This window comes from Mizuhopecten yessoensis, unplaced genomic scaffold (genome assembly GCF_002113885.1).
Source record: "Mizuhopecten yessoensis strain PY_sf001 unplaced genomic scaffold, ASM211388v2 scaffold10707, whole genome shotgun sequence".
Taxonomy (NCBI): domain Eukaryota; kingdom Metazoa; phylum Mollusca; class Bivalvia; order Pectinida; family Pectinidae; genus Mizuhopecten; species Mizuhopecten yessoensis.
This window is the reverse complement of record NW_018408681.1, coordinates 217,563-234,560: the sequence shown is the minus strand read 5'-3', so window position 1 is coordinate 234,560 and position 16,998 is coordinate 217,563. Positions and strand designations below refer to the sequence as shown.

At 34.8% G+C, this 16,998-nt stretch overlaps 1 protein-coding gene across 1 annotated transcript; it reads left to right on the top strand.

Moving 5' to 3' along the window:
- Window positions 1–8,526: 8,526 nt before the first annotated feature.
- Window positions 8,527–14,890, top strand: LOC110461913 (protein unc-93 homolog A-like). The gene is made up of 5 exons (XM_021515647.1): window positions 8,527–8,713; window positions 11,350–11,504; window positions 11,974–12,213; window positions 12,931–13,066; window positions 14,658–14,890. Exons 1-5 carry the CDS (start codon window positions 8,527–8,529, stop codon window positions 14,888–14,890), a joined length of 951 nt encoding a protein of 316 aa, XP_021371322.1.
- The last annotated feature ends 2,108 nt before the right edge of the window (window positions 14,891–16,998 follow it).

Here is a 16,998-nt window from a genome sequence, read left to right as displayed (position 1 = left end):
TATCAGAAGCATCAATATCAGAAGTATTTCAAAAGTGAATTGTTGAACTGTAATGTTTTAAATATTTCTTCACGGTGAAGCTATTAAACAAGAATCACACAATAATTACTCACAGAATTTCCATAACTGATTACTAGTTGGTCGTGATTTTCAAAGCACTTGACTATTTTATATCAGTGATATTTGTGTGGTTCAATTCGGGGGATTCTTGTTGGATATATTGAGCATTTGAAGTGACAATTAATTAGGACTTTATAGATATATTCATATATATTAATAACAAAAGCGAAAAGAAATAACCAAAGTTTGCAGATTGGAAATCCGTACAGCATTTGCTTCTTTAAACGTCTCAAGAGGAGGGTTTTGAAGAAACCTACGTACAAGAGGAATGAATTGTCGGCTTACATCATAATTTTAAAATGCTTTTTACTGATATATTTTACATTGAAATAACTCTTTTATTCAGTTCCGTCAGTTCTAGCTATCCGTTATACTGCCATGTCCTCTTCATGCCATGAGTTATGTTTTCTGTCTATGTATTCCACAGTGTAGTATGATGTAGCAATACACACCAGCAATCCCAGGAGGATATATAGTTTGACGTCGGTTGATAGGAATGTACTATATGAAAATAAAATTATGAATCCAGTCGCATCGAAAACATAGTAGTTGCCGAATGCTGCTTCTGTATTGGCTACAAACAAATGGACGTAGACCGCTGAAATATGCAAAACAAAAACTTGTTTATGAAAAAAAGAATTGTGAGTGTAAACAAACATCGCTTCAAATGACATTGCTGAACCTTCCATTACAAATATTTTAACTTTTGTTTGAAAACTTTCTTTGTGCAGTACTTACCAATATTTTATGTGTTGGTAATAGCGTGTGCCACTCCCCTCATTCCCGCAAATCAGAAGACAAGATAGCGGTGTTCTGGTCCAGGTTTCCATACAATCAAAAGGACCTGCACTGCACTGTCACACGAGAAGGCTACAAAAGGAAAATAAAGGGTAACAAGTAATTGGCAATATAGTTGTATGTAGTATGGTTCCTAAGACTCTCCAGAGAAAATAACCTGCACATTATATACAACACAGGATTTTGTACCATCATTGTATGTGAGTGTATGAAATATTCTAAACAAAGATTAACTGTTGCTTTATTGATATATCGTTTAAACTCTTTTGCTGGTAATGAAACTCATTACTAACATAGTGTAAAGAAAGGCAAGTGTCCAAATTTTTTACTAGACGTCCGATGAGTCCCGCAAACACTGCGTTACATATTCCACGGCAGAGCATGACGTCACTGACTGTGTCAATTCCGAATGTACAGCCAACAATTGACTACAAATACACAAATAAATGGCGTCATCAGTATCGATGAAACATGTTGGGCAACACAAACTGTTTAGGAAAAAGTTGTATTAACATGGCTAGATTTAGTAAAGACGTAGTTTTGTATGTATCATTGTGATGCCTGTCAATCTACTTCAATTAAACCTGATGTGGTTTGAACCTTGAATCAACCATACACAAATAGTTGGTTGGATAATCCTTTTAATTTCAAATTTTTAAATTTTCGAAACTACTTATGACAGGCTCAAATTGTCGGTATTTATTGAAAGCTCGATTTTTTAAACAGGAAAGATGACCTTCCAAGTGTTTTTTTTTTAAATTATTATTATTATTATTATTAAACACCTATACAATCTTATTTAAAGACTGAACCCTCGCCCCGCACTACCAGCCAGGCAGACAAGAATGATTAATATAAGTTTAAATAATTGTTTTACATATATTAAGTTAATATATATATATATAAATCGAACTATTTTGATACAGTTTATATTTAGGTCATTTAATACTCTGTAAGCTGGGTTAACGCCACGATATAACTTGGAACACTTTTGCATCATTATAGAGATAAAAACAAACAAAAACAAAACAAAAACAGGGATCGATTTCGGGATCTTTAAATTGCAACGACAACGCTTCACCAATGTGACCATTTAGGAGTTGTAACAGTTTAGCATCAAATTGAATGTCAACTTTATTAACCAAAATGTCCATGAAACTTGATAATGGCAAGTTCCTTTAAGCCCGAAAACACGTTTTGAAAGCTTCATGAGCTATTTAAGACGGGAGAATACTCAAGATAAAAAGTAATTAATCGGAGCGAGATGGAGCAGTACACTTTACCTTCAGTAGAGTTGACGTTGATTTTCACACACGCAGACAATTATAAGTAGCATTTTTAATCATTACGAATCTGAACCTTGGTAAAATCTGCATTAATATTCATTTAAAAAGGTGAATCATTTCCACAAAGACTGTAATATGACAACGTATTAAATGCATAATGGAATAGAAAGAATTAAAGAATGATTTATTTCGGAAATACCAAAACATTTTTCGATTTTGCTATTATATTATATTCAATTTGTCGTTTAGTTTTGTGTTCGATATAGTCCGGAATCTTAATTGCAGAGAGAATATGATTGGTTTTCCGGATTTAGAATATCGGATTTTTCACTCGTGAAAATGAAATAAATCACACAGTTCGAAGCAGGGCTACGTGTGAGTGTCACAAGATCGAAAATCCATTGACTTGCACAGATAGGTTGAGCTCTCATTAAGTAAAGACATTTGCATCATATGCGCACAGATACACACTTTTATGTGGGTCACACAACGGACTTAGATAGCAGGGATTGGCAACACCACTCTCATCTCGCGTATGTAATGTACACCTCTTGTATTTGTGCACCGAACCGTGACGACCTGTGACCCTCTCGCTGTAGCAAATTTACCTGTACTGCGCTTGCGTGCTGTCTCACAGACCGGTTTCCGGTATGGATAACCATGTTGTTTACCTAGGTGACGAGTTACCGATAGTGTGACACTGATTCGACAGATAAGTAACACAGTGTAATCATTGTGGCTAACACTTAAGAAAACGAATTCATACATGTGATGATGTCGCAAGCTTATCTGTTTATCAACATCAGGTAAGTGTCTGACCGGATGATACATCATTGTCAAATACATGACTGACTTTTGTCTCGTGATACTTTATAATGAAAGAACATACATATACAAGATTATGAAAATTTAAAAAAATAAAGATTTAAGAGATGATAAAAGACATATATTCTACAAAAAATTACTAAATAAATAAGCGACCAAAATCGAGATCCAATTAGCTATTTATAGGTAGCTAGATTTCGAGGGGTAGAAGCACAGGGGTTCGTTACAAATGTCCAATACACATGTACATGTGCTATACTGAAATGGCCAAAAAAAACTTCTCTTTTTTACATAATAAGCATCCTCAGTGAAATCACATGCTATTGCATCATGATGAGTTTAGGTCAATATAAAGATCCATGAAAATACACTTTCTGGATCATCAATGCGATTATAATCTTGCTGTGTACATGATAATATATCAGATCGTAATTATGTAATCACTTTATTATATATTTATTATCAATGACCGATAATTACTGCATTCATGAACCCGCCGGCGATCAGAAATCTAAGGCTTAATGGCGGCAAGTATTAAAAACACACCGATCATCAACCGTTTTCAAAATACTAATACAACAATTTCAGAGCTATGATTTCACTAAAAACCACATAACCGGAACGAACACATATCAAAAATCAAATATGTTTAGTCCGTATGTCTGATACTCTTTTTGTTAGCAACGGCCATTGATGGCGGGTGTAAAGCCATAAAATAATCAAAGTTGGCAACGGTGTGGGTTAACTATAAACCTTCGCATTCTGAGACATTTTACTAGTTTTCGACACAACAAATATGATTAAATCAAGACAGAAGTAAAGCAAAGATCATTAACGTTGAACTCCGGAAAATGTTACGGTGCAGGATTCCCAAGAATGTATAATTTGTCTAGTGCAATCAGATTATACGATGATTGAAGCGGCATTTTTTTCCAAAATCACGAAATTCTCGCGCGTTCTCGAGGTTTCTCGCGACATCAAAGTGCACCAGACATATTTCCTATGCCGAAGAGGCAGTTGCCTTTCCCTCTAATCTAATTCCGTGGACACACTAACAAATAAAACTTTAACCCACAAGTCAGTTTGTGAAGAAGGTCATTTTGTTGTTACCTCGTACGGGTTGAGCTGATATATTCCACAAGCAGGAGTTAAAATCTCAATATGCTCAGTGTTTTTCCTGGCTTTCCTCGGATTTGTTTTCTTTATTGTGAATTGGGACAAAATAGATATGTTTTAAATCGTTTTTGGTCTGTAAAATTTGTAAAACCACAGAAATGTGTTGTAACAAGCCCGGTTATAAATTATCATACATGTCGATTTTGTTTAATATATTAACTGTGTATACAAACTGAAATTTCCATATTGATAACGCAAATGGAAAACAAATAAACACACCTTTTTCGATAGATACAAAAATATCATGTAATATTATTTGCATTTGTGTGATAAGGTATAAGTATAAGATAAATTAAAATTATACATAACACAGTCGATGACACAAAATTAATCAAACTTGGTTTTTATGACATTTCATAAAATCAATTAAGAATATGCTATCCCCTGGATATGGCATTGCAAGATAGAAATCATTTGACATAATCATTATTCAGTCTAAAATTTGGTGTATAATGTACTACGCCATGGTAACGTCATTGTTATGTCATACATAATAGCAGGATCGGAGCAAAAATATCCTAAAACATTTGTGATGCCTTGGGACATAATTATAATTGTTCACTACTCAAAAATACTTATGTTGAACCTTTAAATTCGTTATCGGGAGTAGACTTTTATCATCAATATAAACACAGCCATGCTATATACATTGAAAATTCCATTTAGTTAAGGTTATATTGAAAACTGCATAAAACAAATCACGCTGCAGAGTTCTTAATTTATTATAAAATGTTTTAAAACTTATGACTTAGTTTTCAACAACAAATTTACTTTTTGTTAGATCAGAACTAATCACACATTTACTCTTAGTAGAAATAACTCGGATTATATCTTCCATTCTAAATTTTAAATGTTTTACTGATATTCCAAAAGAAAACAATATGTGACTGGATACATCGAAATAAAGGTTAGGTAAGTTAAAACGTCGGGTGGCGCAGTAGATAACTCAATCGCCTTTTAACAATGGCGGCTGGGGTTTGATCCCTGATTTAAAGTAAAAGGGTATGTGGTCACCTTCCCGACTAAGTAGGGTCGTTTTCCTCTCACATTACTTCCAGGCCAACATGAGTTATTGATATAGGATGTAGTAACTTGTTTCAAAAGGGTTGCAAAATAAATATTTTTTAAACTTAAACGCTGTGAGACTGAATGAAGTCCCTTAAACAAAACAAACTTCAAAGTTCGCTATATCTATATTATAATATAATTAATGTCCTCATTTTATATTGTAACAAATCAATAGTATTTTTCCTCTACATAATGATATGAATACTTTCTTCTTATTCTGTATCCAAGCAGAATATTCATAAAATTACTTTAACCCTTAGAAATCAACATAAAACTATGGTCACTTAATCATTATTATTGATAATATACAACATTTGTATAACGACCTATATAATTTGAAAAGGTACTCTTAAGTTGCTTTACAGCACACGAATATTCCTACAATAATAATAATAATAATATACAGCATTTATATAGCGCCCTATATAATTTGTAAAATTACTCTAAGGCGCTTTACAACATATGGATAATAAATAGTAATGGTTATAATTGTGAAAACAAACAACAAAGGCTTGCAATCACTTTCATACATTTAACGAGCAATGTGCACATAATTGAACAAATAAAAGGGTGGTATTTACATGACGTCTTTGCAAAGATTCTAAAATGCAGATGTGAAGAGGTGAGTTTGTATGTCCCTCTTGAACTTGGCCAGGGTATTCGACTTCCTCATAGCAGATGGAAAGTTATTCCACAACGTAGCCGAAACCCTCCCAAAGCATCTGTTGCCGTAGGTCACAGTACGAGAGTTTGGGACACACAACAAAGATTCTGACTCCGACCGCAGTGATCTTGACGGCTGATACAGGGTAACAAGTTCCTGTAGGTACTGAGGAGCTGTTCCATTCAGTGCCTTGTATGAGTATACCAGAATTTTGTACTGCGACCTGTATCGTACAGGTAACCAGTGCAACGAATAAAGCGCAGGTGCAATGTGCTCTCTCTTTCGAGTACGAGTAACTAGCCGTGCTGCAGTGACAATGACATTTATGGGAATCCCCTTATAATGGCAGTGACAATGACATTTATAAATATAGTAGATCCAAAGTTCATGCAAATCAGCAAATCATCAGCTTTACCACAGTATAAATTGAAATATGCCGTTTATCACAAAAATGACGTAATATAGATATGCAAGACCACACACTTCACTTCACACGAGTTTATTTAGCAGCCGAATATATGCGGAGCGCACGAGTGAATATATATACGTCCGCGCAATAAATGAGTGCTTTCTGATTCGTTAGAAAAACACAAGTGTGGGGTTTTCCTTTTATAACATTCCTTCCGTATTTGGTAGAGATCGATACAAAGATTTTATAAACTTTGATATTTTTTTGCAAATACCGGGAACTTTTCAGTTCGCCATTATAAGGGGATTCCCATAAAAATTAATCCCGGCAAGTATGGCGATACATCATACAGCGACAGAAAACATCAACAGAAATGTGTTGTATTACTATTGCAAGATTACATAGGTATGATATAAAATCATGTATATAAACCCTGTCATGTCATTTTTATTATGAGAAGTTCTTTTTACACAACCAATTAAATTTTCTATGTGAAGTAGAAAGAAATAGAAAGATCCGAAATGTTGTAATGGGTGCAGCAGATTTATTTTGTTCGCTTCTATGAAGTAGAGGGCACAAAAGCAAATCCCCAATTCAGCAGGGATTCTCACATTAGTCGCCTCTTACGATTATGCAGTGGGTAACAGCAGATGTATTCTTTTCCGAATCCCCGACCTGCAGTTTCTTTTTACATCAGGTTAAAAGACATTTATAAATATATAGATATATAGGGAGGTATGTACACGAGATCTTAAGATTGATGTAATGGTTAAGATTTAACGATTTGACTTATGTCGAAATCCTGTTGAAAACAGTTTTAGTATCCTTAAACCGTCAACATTAGTATGCTTAAACAGTTAAATATATGAACTGATACAAAGTCCAGCGCAATGTTATTTCATTTTATCTAACGGGCATTGACCTGTTGACTGAATGGTTGTTGATCCTCCGCCCTTGGGACTTCTAAAATATTTATCATCATATATAACTACTGAACCTCTGACATCACTTCATTTGCCATGTGTGGTCACCTAGGTTTCTCATCTTGTCAGGTACAGTAACTGTTCATCTATGTTTTTCTCCTTGTAAACATACCTGATTATAGAACTGGTGTTTTATTGATTTATATCATGATAGTCAAATCTAAATAATTCGACAGTATCTTCGAAGAAAAAAATTATCCATAAACGAGTGAATAGAAATACCAGACAGGTAAACTTATGTAAATGAATTGATCACCCCATCTATTGAACAATTGGCATCAATACGTATGGATATACGGCTGAATAAGGCTACTACAACTCTGTTTGCCGCATTGTAAGTTTATTGGATTAATTTTACAATTAACAAATTGTCGTAATCGCGATTCAAATCCATCGATAAATACGTGGTGAACAAATTGCCAAGCCTTCAAATGAATACTGATATCAATACTGTTACTTGTAAAACTCAGGAATATAAATTGATAAATAGTTCCATTTCACGGGTAAATACTAGATTTTTTTAGAGCTAGATAAATACTTGATAACAAACTGTTTCTTCAAAACATGTCTTCAATAGCTTTATGTCTTTTTTTGGTGTTCCTTATGTTACTCTGCTCTCCGATGTTCCACGATTTTTGTTTTGATTTGTATTTGCTTTTTATTTGTTTGTTCTTTAGTCTATTGTAAATCTTTGTTTTTTTATCTGTTGGCGCCCGTGTAAATACAAAGGTCGTGTTTTTCTATTCTTACACAGTCAACAAATATTTTCATTAAAAATGTCATAATTTGTTTCGTTATTTCGACAAATATTTAGGCATTTGTTTTCCTTATTTATGAAGTAATTATCAAGGATATTCGTTATATATGTGATAGACTTTGATTAAAATACGTTATTTAATAAACAGAGAGAAAAAAATGTATTTAATTTTCGATTCGAATTTATGATAATGATAATCGATAAATATCAATTTTTCGCTTTATCTCGATATGAAATTTATAATGATCGAATTTATTATATTCACTTAGATTACCCTTTCAACAGATCCTGAGTTACAATCCTTTTATTCATTGTAATTGTGTTTTGCAGTGTTGTGCGTTGTGAAAGGTGAAACGGCCATCATCCAAAAAAAGGACAAAAGAAACCAAACACTTTGCTGAAAGAAATCCGCCCGAAATCTTTATAACCCAATCACCATAATGCCGTCTCACACAGCCTCAGCATCAAACAGTGACGGGTCACTCCATGGATTCATAAATATAGAAGAGAAAACGTGCGTGCCAATGAAGACTGTTAGTTCACCAACACTTCCAAAAGGCCAATACAGTCACATCAATGGTGCTAACGCTTCCTTGACCAATACGGCTGAAAATGAAAAAGACGCTAGTAACTCTGATTCCTCGTTGACCACAGAGGTTGATATTGCCATAGTATTACCTATGACAAAAATGCAGATCGCGAAAAATCTTGTCATTATATGTACCTCGTTTTTTCTATTGTTCACAGCATTTCACTCAATGCTGAATCTACAGAGCTCCTTAAACAAAGAAGAAGGTGTGGGGACATTTGCCTTATTCCTAGCCTGCTTGTTCACTATGATTTCATCACTGTTTCTGGCACCAGTCTGCATAGACAGGCTCGGCCAAAAGCTGACCATTTGTTTCGCTATGGTGCCAATTACAGCATATATGGCTGCCACCTTATATCCTACATGGGCCATCATGGTAACGGCATCTTCCTTGTGTGGGCTTGTTATTGGGCCACTTTGGGCAGCCCAATCATCATATGTATCAGTACTTGCCGGATATTACGCCAAAATTACCAACACGAAACTAAAAGACTCCATTTGTTATTTCTTTGGGATATTTTACATGTGTCTAAATGCAAGTAAGTAATTTGGAGGGGTTTTATCCAAATTGGGGACTAATTTTTGTATCAGTTGAGGGTATGGTCCCTCTGTGTGTTGATGGGGAAAGGGGAATATGAGTTTTAAACCTCAAAATCCTGTTTCTTCTATAATATTGGAAGGGTTTATCAAAGTTGGCCTGAAACATCCTTGGGCAAATGGGACTCAATTTTTTTTATGAAAGGAGGGTGTGGCCCATTTAGGTGTGGAGAGGTGAGGTCCAAAAGAGGAATTTAAGGTTTAAATCTTTAAAATCCCTCTTCTTTTTTATCCTACGAGTTATTTAAAACCAAATTTGTTCTGGACCATCCTTTAACGGATGGTGTTGCCACTCTTCTCCTTCAGTGTGAGCATCGTTTTGCAGGGGGACTCAATTAGTTTGTACATAGTGTAATCCCCCTGGGAACAAAGAGGAAGGGTCCCATAGGGGGGACATAGTAATAAATGTTTGAAATAATTTTCCTTTAGTTTTTTGGAGGGATTTTAACCAAATTTTGTGTAGAGCATTCCTGGGCAAAGGGGGCTACTTTTGGTATAAATAGATGGTTGCTTTTAGGGGGTAGAAGGGCGGGACCAAGAGTCAAGCAATTTCTAATAACTATTTCCTCGATGGCTGTTATTCGTTCAAAGCAAAATTTTAATAAAGGATGTGCATTAATAAGCACAGAAAGGTATTTTGATAATCGTGACATTGATATCTCTACTATTTAGTATCTCGCGTCATTTATTAAGAATCAGAAACAAAATCTAAATCGCTATCCTCTAGAGATTTTATTATATTTGAATTGCATCATTTAGACCAAAGTGAAAGCCATTTGATCTACGTTTTGACTATAAATACGAATCTATTTAATGAATATGGGGTCCATGGGTCTATTTGGGATTCATCATTGGAATATATAAAGTATTATAATACTCTATAAACAGTGGGTAATGATAAATGGAACCCAATCGTTACTTTTTATGAACAATACAATTTGGTTTATACATTGGTGCCATTATGCTTAATCATTAACTTGAAAAAGAGAGCTGTAAGTTTTTTTTATTAAAATTAATTCCATACCATTTATGTTCATTTTCTATGACATAAAATTAATTTAAACGTATTATGTGTATACACGACACGACACAAAAGCACCTATCAACAGTTCTTTTGTGTTTCGTGTTCATGCCAACCAGTCCAAAAATATTCTATTTTCTTAAATTTTACAAGCAATCGGCTTTTTAACCATGAAAAGGAAGAAAACATGTTATTATACACATTCACTGTGAGAAATGGTCGGATTTTAACCAAATATGGCATGGAGTATCCTTGGACTAAGAGGACTAAATTTTGTATGAACTCTGGGTGCTGAGGGGCGGGGCCCAATAGGGCTCTTTTTCTGTACCATTGGAGGGGTTTTATCCAAATTGGGGACTAATTTTTGTATCAGTTGAGGGTATGGTCCCTCTGGGTGCTGATGGGGAAAGGGGAATATAAGGTTTAAACCTCAAAATCCTGTTTCTTCTATAATATTGGAAGGGTTTATCCTTCTTCTTTTTTATCCTACGAGTTATTTATAACCAAATTTGTTCTGGACCATCCTTTAACGGATGGTGTTGCCACTCTTCTCCTTCAGTGTGAGCATCGTTTTGCAGGGGGACTCAATTAGTTTGTACATAGTGTCATCCCACTGGGAACAAACGGGAAGGGTCACATAGGGGGGACATAGGGTTTATACATTGGTGCCATTATGCTTAATCATAAACTTGAAAAAGAGATCTGTAAGTTTTTTTTATTAAAATTAATTCCATACCATTTATGTTCATTTTCTATGACATGAAATTAATTTAAACGTATTATGTGTGTACACGAAACGACACAAAAGCACCTATCAACAGTTCTTTTGTGTTTTGTGTTCAGGCCAACCAGTCCAAAAATATTCTATTTTCTTAAATTGTACAAGCAATCGGCTTTTTAACCATAAAAAGGAAGAAAACATGTTATTATACACATTCACTGTGCTAATTGGTCGGACAATAGATTTGGGATTCAGTACCAAATTGGTTGTTTTTTCAATAGATATGTAATGTCATACTTGTTTGAGATTTCATATGTATAATTTTCAAATTTTAGGTAAAATATCCGGAAATTTGTTAGCATCAGTTCTTCTGAAACAAGATGAAAACACTAACATATCTATGACATCGAAAGAAATTGAGGATTGTGTGGCGAATAAACAAGAAGCTGTTGATAATGCCACAACGCTAGAACGGCCAGATGACACGACGGTAATGACCAATCATATGGTCCTTGTTGTATACATATAGCATCGTAATGTAAACACTCCATGTAATTTATTTATCTTCTCTCCCTTGAGAGAAAGGTCAAGATCTGTAAAATATGCCCGTAAGAGGGTTCCGAATAAAACTGTTTGATAAAAAGAAAAGAAAAACTATATTTTTGTGACTCTCCCGAAAAAAAAGGTTTTGTCGTTTGATTAACATGTACAGTGCGGTGAAGATACAGTAAACCTCACGCTGAAACTTCCCCTTATTACCTAAGGAGATCGTGTGGCGTAATTCAATATGAACTTTCAATTTGGAATGTTGTATCATTACCAATATTGTAAGCTCCATTTAAACATGGAATCCTGGGGTTTTGGTGCTGAATCAGAGTTTCAGCATAAGAACTGTTTGGACCCATTTGATTACTTCGTTCACTCTTTAACTCAAAAACACTTACTCTCTGTATCCCCAGATATATACTATATGTGGTACCTGGATTGGACTGGGCATTGCCGGAATGATAGTTCTGGCTTTCCTGACTTCTGTTAACGCTGATGGAGACAATTCTAAGAAAAGGAAGAGAGGATCATTATGCAGCAGTTTTTTGGCTGCAGCCAAGCATTTCTGGAACTCAAGACTGCAAAAAATCTTGATCCCAGTGACTTTGTATTACGGCATTTTGAACGGATTTGTTGTTGCAGATTTTACACGGGTAAGGATTTATAATGAGATCGCATACCTTATACATCTTTGAGTCAAAATTTCCCTTTTATGTCACAGGTGGTAGTTCAACACCATAGCAAAGTGTTGAAAACATCATGACCTGTTTTATTACGTCATTGTTTTTAGCTAATATCGGGTTTGTTTTCGATTGGTGAATAGAAATAATACACTTCAATAGACGTAACTCTTGCTTAATATATCCGGTCCGTTGTCAGGTACAAATTCTAAATATATATATTACTAATACAGGAACCGATATTTATGACAGTGACTTGACAAATGACATACATTTACTACCGTTACAGATATTAAATGGATGGATACGTTGATAGGTTGGATACTTGTCCCGTTTCTGGGGTTTTATGTTTCTATCTGGGAGACTTCGGTCTACGTTCAGTTATTTTAAGTTCGTTCCAGTATTGTCGTTGGGAATTATGTTACTTTCTCTACCGATATACATTCCTTGATGTATATCGAGACATTTAAACAGGCAGTGTTGACTACGCTTGTTATTTTAGACAACCTTGTTTTGCTTTCAGTTTTTTTAAATTGGGTTATTGTTGCAATTTCTGTCATTTTTTGTATCTCTCTGATGTTCCTGTTGTATCTTCATTATTGTCATTTTATTTATTTATTTCAATTTTATCTGATTTGTTTATTTAAATTCTTTTAGAAAAACGTCAATGTATTCCTTTATGTTTTGCAGTCTATTGTGGGTTGTACAGTAGGAATACAGGCTGTTGGTGAAGTAATGCTCTGTCACGGAATATTTAACACCATCTCTGCGGCACTCATCGGACGTCTAGTAAAGAACTTTGGACACTTGCCTTTCTTTACTTTCAGTATGTACTCTTTTTAGTTCTTTACATTCAATATGTACTCATTTAAGATATACTAAACGAGTAGAATGTATATTCGTCGAAGCCTTACAGTTCATGGTATTGTATTTAGGTTTTCAATTGTTCATTTTTGTTCATTAAAATGTAAGTACACACCACGAAAAACCACCTGTGGGAATACCCACACAGGAAATGTAAACGGGCAGTATGAATGTTCCAATGAAAGGTCAACGCAACAGGTCATTTCTGTCTGACTATGATGTGTTTCTGTTTGCAGCTTTTCTGTGTTTCGGTGGAGTAGAGGTTCTTCTGCTTGTATGAAAACCCGGACCAGATTATGTTTATCTCTTCTTCATATTTGCGGGTATGCTGGGAGTGGGAGACGCTATTTTGAAGACACAGGTGATTGGTAAGTACCACACATTATAACTTTGGGCGCGACGATTTACCTACACAGCACTGCCCAACACTCTGCAAGTGTGATGTGTTGTCATCATATCATTTATAGTAGACATATAGGCTTGAAATGCTGAAATGCATCACAGTTCTTACCTTAATATATTTATTTGTTACTAAGATTTTTTGACAATTATGTATTTTCACTTGATCGCGTATAGAAAAATTCTACTAATATAATTCATATTTTCTTTCCACGGATAATTTGTCATTACTTCTACAACATTGTCGGCGATATTGTTTTTTTGCAAGGAATTCAGCTATATTTTGCCTTTTTCTGATGCACCTTACCTCTTATTTGTTTGAAAGAGTTAGCTCTTAACACCATTTTTGACACAGCATAGCATATCTCCACAGCAGGTTTACTCTAGCATGGATGAAACAATCGTCTAAAAATGAGGATCTTGCCTAACATACTCCCCATTTCGTTTTGAGTTACCTTGTAATTGTTTAGTTTTCCTTCTGGATCTGAGTATTCAATCAAAGCCCATGTCTTAAAAACCAAATCATCTGTCGTATTATCCATGTCTCTTCACTTATGAGAACATTTGCTCTGTTCCTGTGATGAAAACTGGTGTTTTGTACCGGAGATTGTTTTTTTGCCGCCTATGGAAGTTTGAGGATTCTAATGATTGCAAGTGCAGTTAGGTTAAGCCGGTTTTTGTGTAGGTTTGGTAGGCACACGTGTACATGGTCGATGTACTAATACACCAGAAACGTACAATGTATCTATTCAGTTTTAATCGTCTCTGATTATATTATATTCTTTTCATAATAAAGTTTGATAAAGTTTTAATCCATAAGCAAGGTATATTTCTCAAAATGCATATGCACATGCTCAGCTGCTAAATACCATGTTTTACCAAACAAGCGAATGTATTGATTCACGTCAAATGCAAATATGGATGTATCATTGTTTTAAGCTGTCAGGACGGTATGTTATGACCTACATTTTACAAGACATCCCTTTTAATCTTTAAAATACACCTGAAAACTATTTTTTCTCTGAAATGGTCCGGAGGGTTTCCCGGCCTTCCCCATAGATGCTTATATTCGAAACGATACAATTTCATATCATATAAGACCTCAATAAAATAATTGAATCGATTGTAAATATTCGTTTTATCGTATGTTTCAGCGATCTATGGACACTTGTTTGCAGACAATAAAGATGCAGCTTTCGGAAGCTATTTCATGCTTGAGGCAACTGGGTACATCACTGCAATGGCGTACAGTGCATTGGTATCCACTGACATCAAACTGTATATCCTTCTCATCCTACTGGTGTTCAGTGTTATATCCTACTACACCGTGGAATATATAGACAGGAAAAATAATACGCACAAGGACGCAGACAGGGAGAAAGTATAACAGACGTTTATCGTTTGCAGAACTAAAAAGGAAGTTTATCTTACGGATCATAGAGAAATATGCAATAACAAGTATGACAGTAATCACAGACATTGATGTGTTGAAAACATTCCTGAAGGTCATTGCAAATTGTATTTAATATAGCATAATAGATTTATCATATATGACAAATCCTGTATATTATACAAGTTCAAAGTAGGAAACTAAGATGGAATTACTGTAATTATGATATCGTTAATAAGTTTTATGTATTTCCAAAACTATATAGATTTTTGTTGGGGTTTTTTCGTGTTTTACATGAAACTTGATTTACTGAGAGCAGTGGTTATGTTATGGCACTTGCTGGAGTATTGATAGTACCTTAAATTGCCGTAAAGGTACGACAGAAAAACATATATCACAGGTAGTCTGTTATTAAACTGTCAGATTGTTTTAATTAGTGTCCAATGTATATATCTCAAGAAATGTCCAAAAAAATCTAAATGATTTCCTTCTATTTGAGGCAACCCAACAAAATCTTCTCTGAAAGGACGTTTTTTGAAATATAAATCTAACCCAAGTCATATCTTCGGAGCGTTTTGAACAGGTATTGACATTTGTCTGTACGAAATGCATATCAACGTTAGCTAAGTACAGTATTTCAAAGATAACAGTTGTATGTGGTAGGAGAAATTGTCTTAACGAGACAAATGGTTTGGGATGAACATAACACGAAAAATAAATTTACAGGAAAATAGTGTTTGAATTTACCATCGATGCAATATAAGAACATGATTATTCATATCACACATATTCATTTTCAATGTGCATGTACTTCTATATCGCGTAAGAGTGAGCGACATAACGCAAATTGGAGTATGGGACAATACTAGGCAAACCTGCGTGTTGTCTATTATTTTACATACTGAATTGTCTATTATTTTTTAATATATTATCTTTTTTCACAATGTAGTAATGTGACGTTGTGTTATTTGTATTTTATTCTATTATGGCCCTTTCCCGAGGGAACTGTTCCCGAGGGAAAGGGTCATAATAGATTTAGTACATCACATGACTGTACTAACTGTGACTGCAAATTGTGTCGCCTGCTTCGTTTTCATACATTGCTGAGCCTCTGCAAAGCAATCGGCATTCCCGGTCCCGAATTTCGAAGCCATTTTGGCAGACGACAACAATGAACTGAAAGTAGAATATGTACAACGCCCCCTAGGAGAAGGGGCGCAACTCTTGGCGTCACGCTACTTTTCCCGCAGTCTCAGCGGTCCAAAAAAAAGGTATAGTGCCCGTCTCCAGGTATAGTTCCCGTCGTCAAGGGCGGATGCTAACTATACCAAATAGAGCAAGGGTAGTTATCCAATAGCTATCCTAGTAATTATCATGTGATGTACTAAAACCGTGTAATTGCTTTGACTTACCGTAAATACATTTATCTAAGAGTGGAAAAAGTATTCTTCACAGAAATGTTTGTTTCACTTAGTTCAATATTTCGCTTTGTGCGTTGAATAGGTCATGTACGGTGTCTTTTCCTGCCCATATCGAATTTTATTTTGCTACTGCAGGTCACATGCTGAAATATGATCTTCTTATTCTAATATATAACTTCGGCAAATTAAAACATGTCAGGTAGAGCTTATTTCCAGGAAATATTTAATGGAATGGTTTTAAATTCTTAGTGTCGACGTCCTAATTTCTTATAAGATGTAATTTACAATTCTAAATCATTTGAGATGAAACACGACATTTGATTGGTCACTTCAAACAGCTTGCGGCCGTATACACGCGATATCCTGTCGCATTTTTTAAAATGTAAATGTAAAACTCAGGTGGCAGTTGTTTAAAACGTCAATGATTCAGAAAACGACACAAAAAAACGGTGGTATATACTGGGCGTGCCAATTGATTTTTTTCCCGGTTGTTTATTGTAAACGTCAATGTTGTCGATTTGTTTTTGTAGCTGTTAATTAGTGCGAGTACCAGTGTTTTTTGAGTGCCAATGTTGGGCAGTTTTTACCAGTAGTAAATTGGAAATATCAATGTTAAATTGTAAATATCAATGTTCGAATTCTTCATGATTTTAAATTGTAACCAGGCGCGGTTTTAGAGGGGGG

Bases quoted from the DNA above. Each gene is read 5' to 3' on its own strand.
- LOC110461913 (XM_021515647.1), top strand. From the start codon at position 8,527: ATGCCGTCTCACACAGCCTCAGCATCAAACAGTGACGGGTCACTCCAT. The intron at 8,714-11,349 runs GTAACTCTGATT...TTCAAATTTTAG, and splicing joins TGAAAATGAAAAAGACGCTA to GTAAAATATCCGGAAATTTG. The intron at 13,067-14,657 runs GTATGTACTCTT...CGTATGTTTCAG, and splicing joins CTTGCCTTTCTTTACTTTCA to CGATCTATGGACACTTGTTT.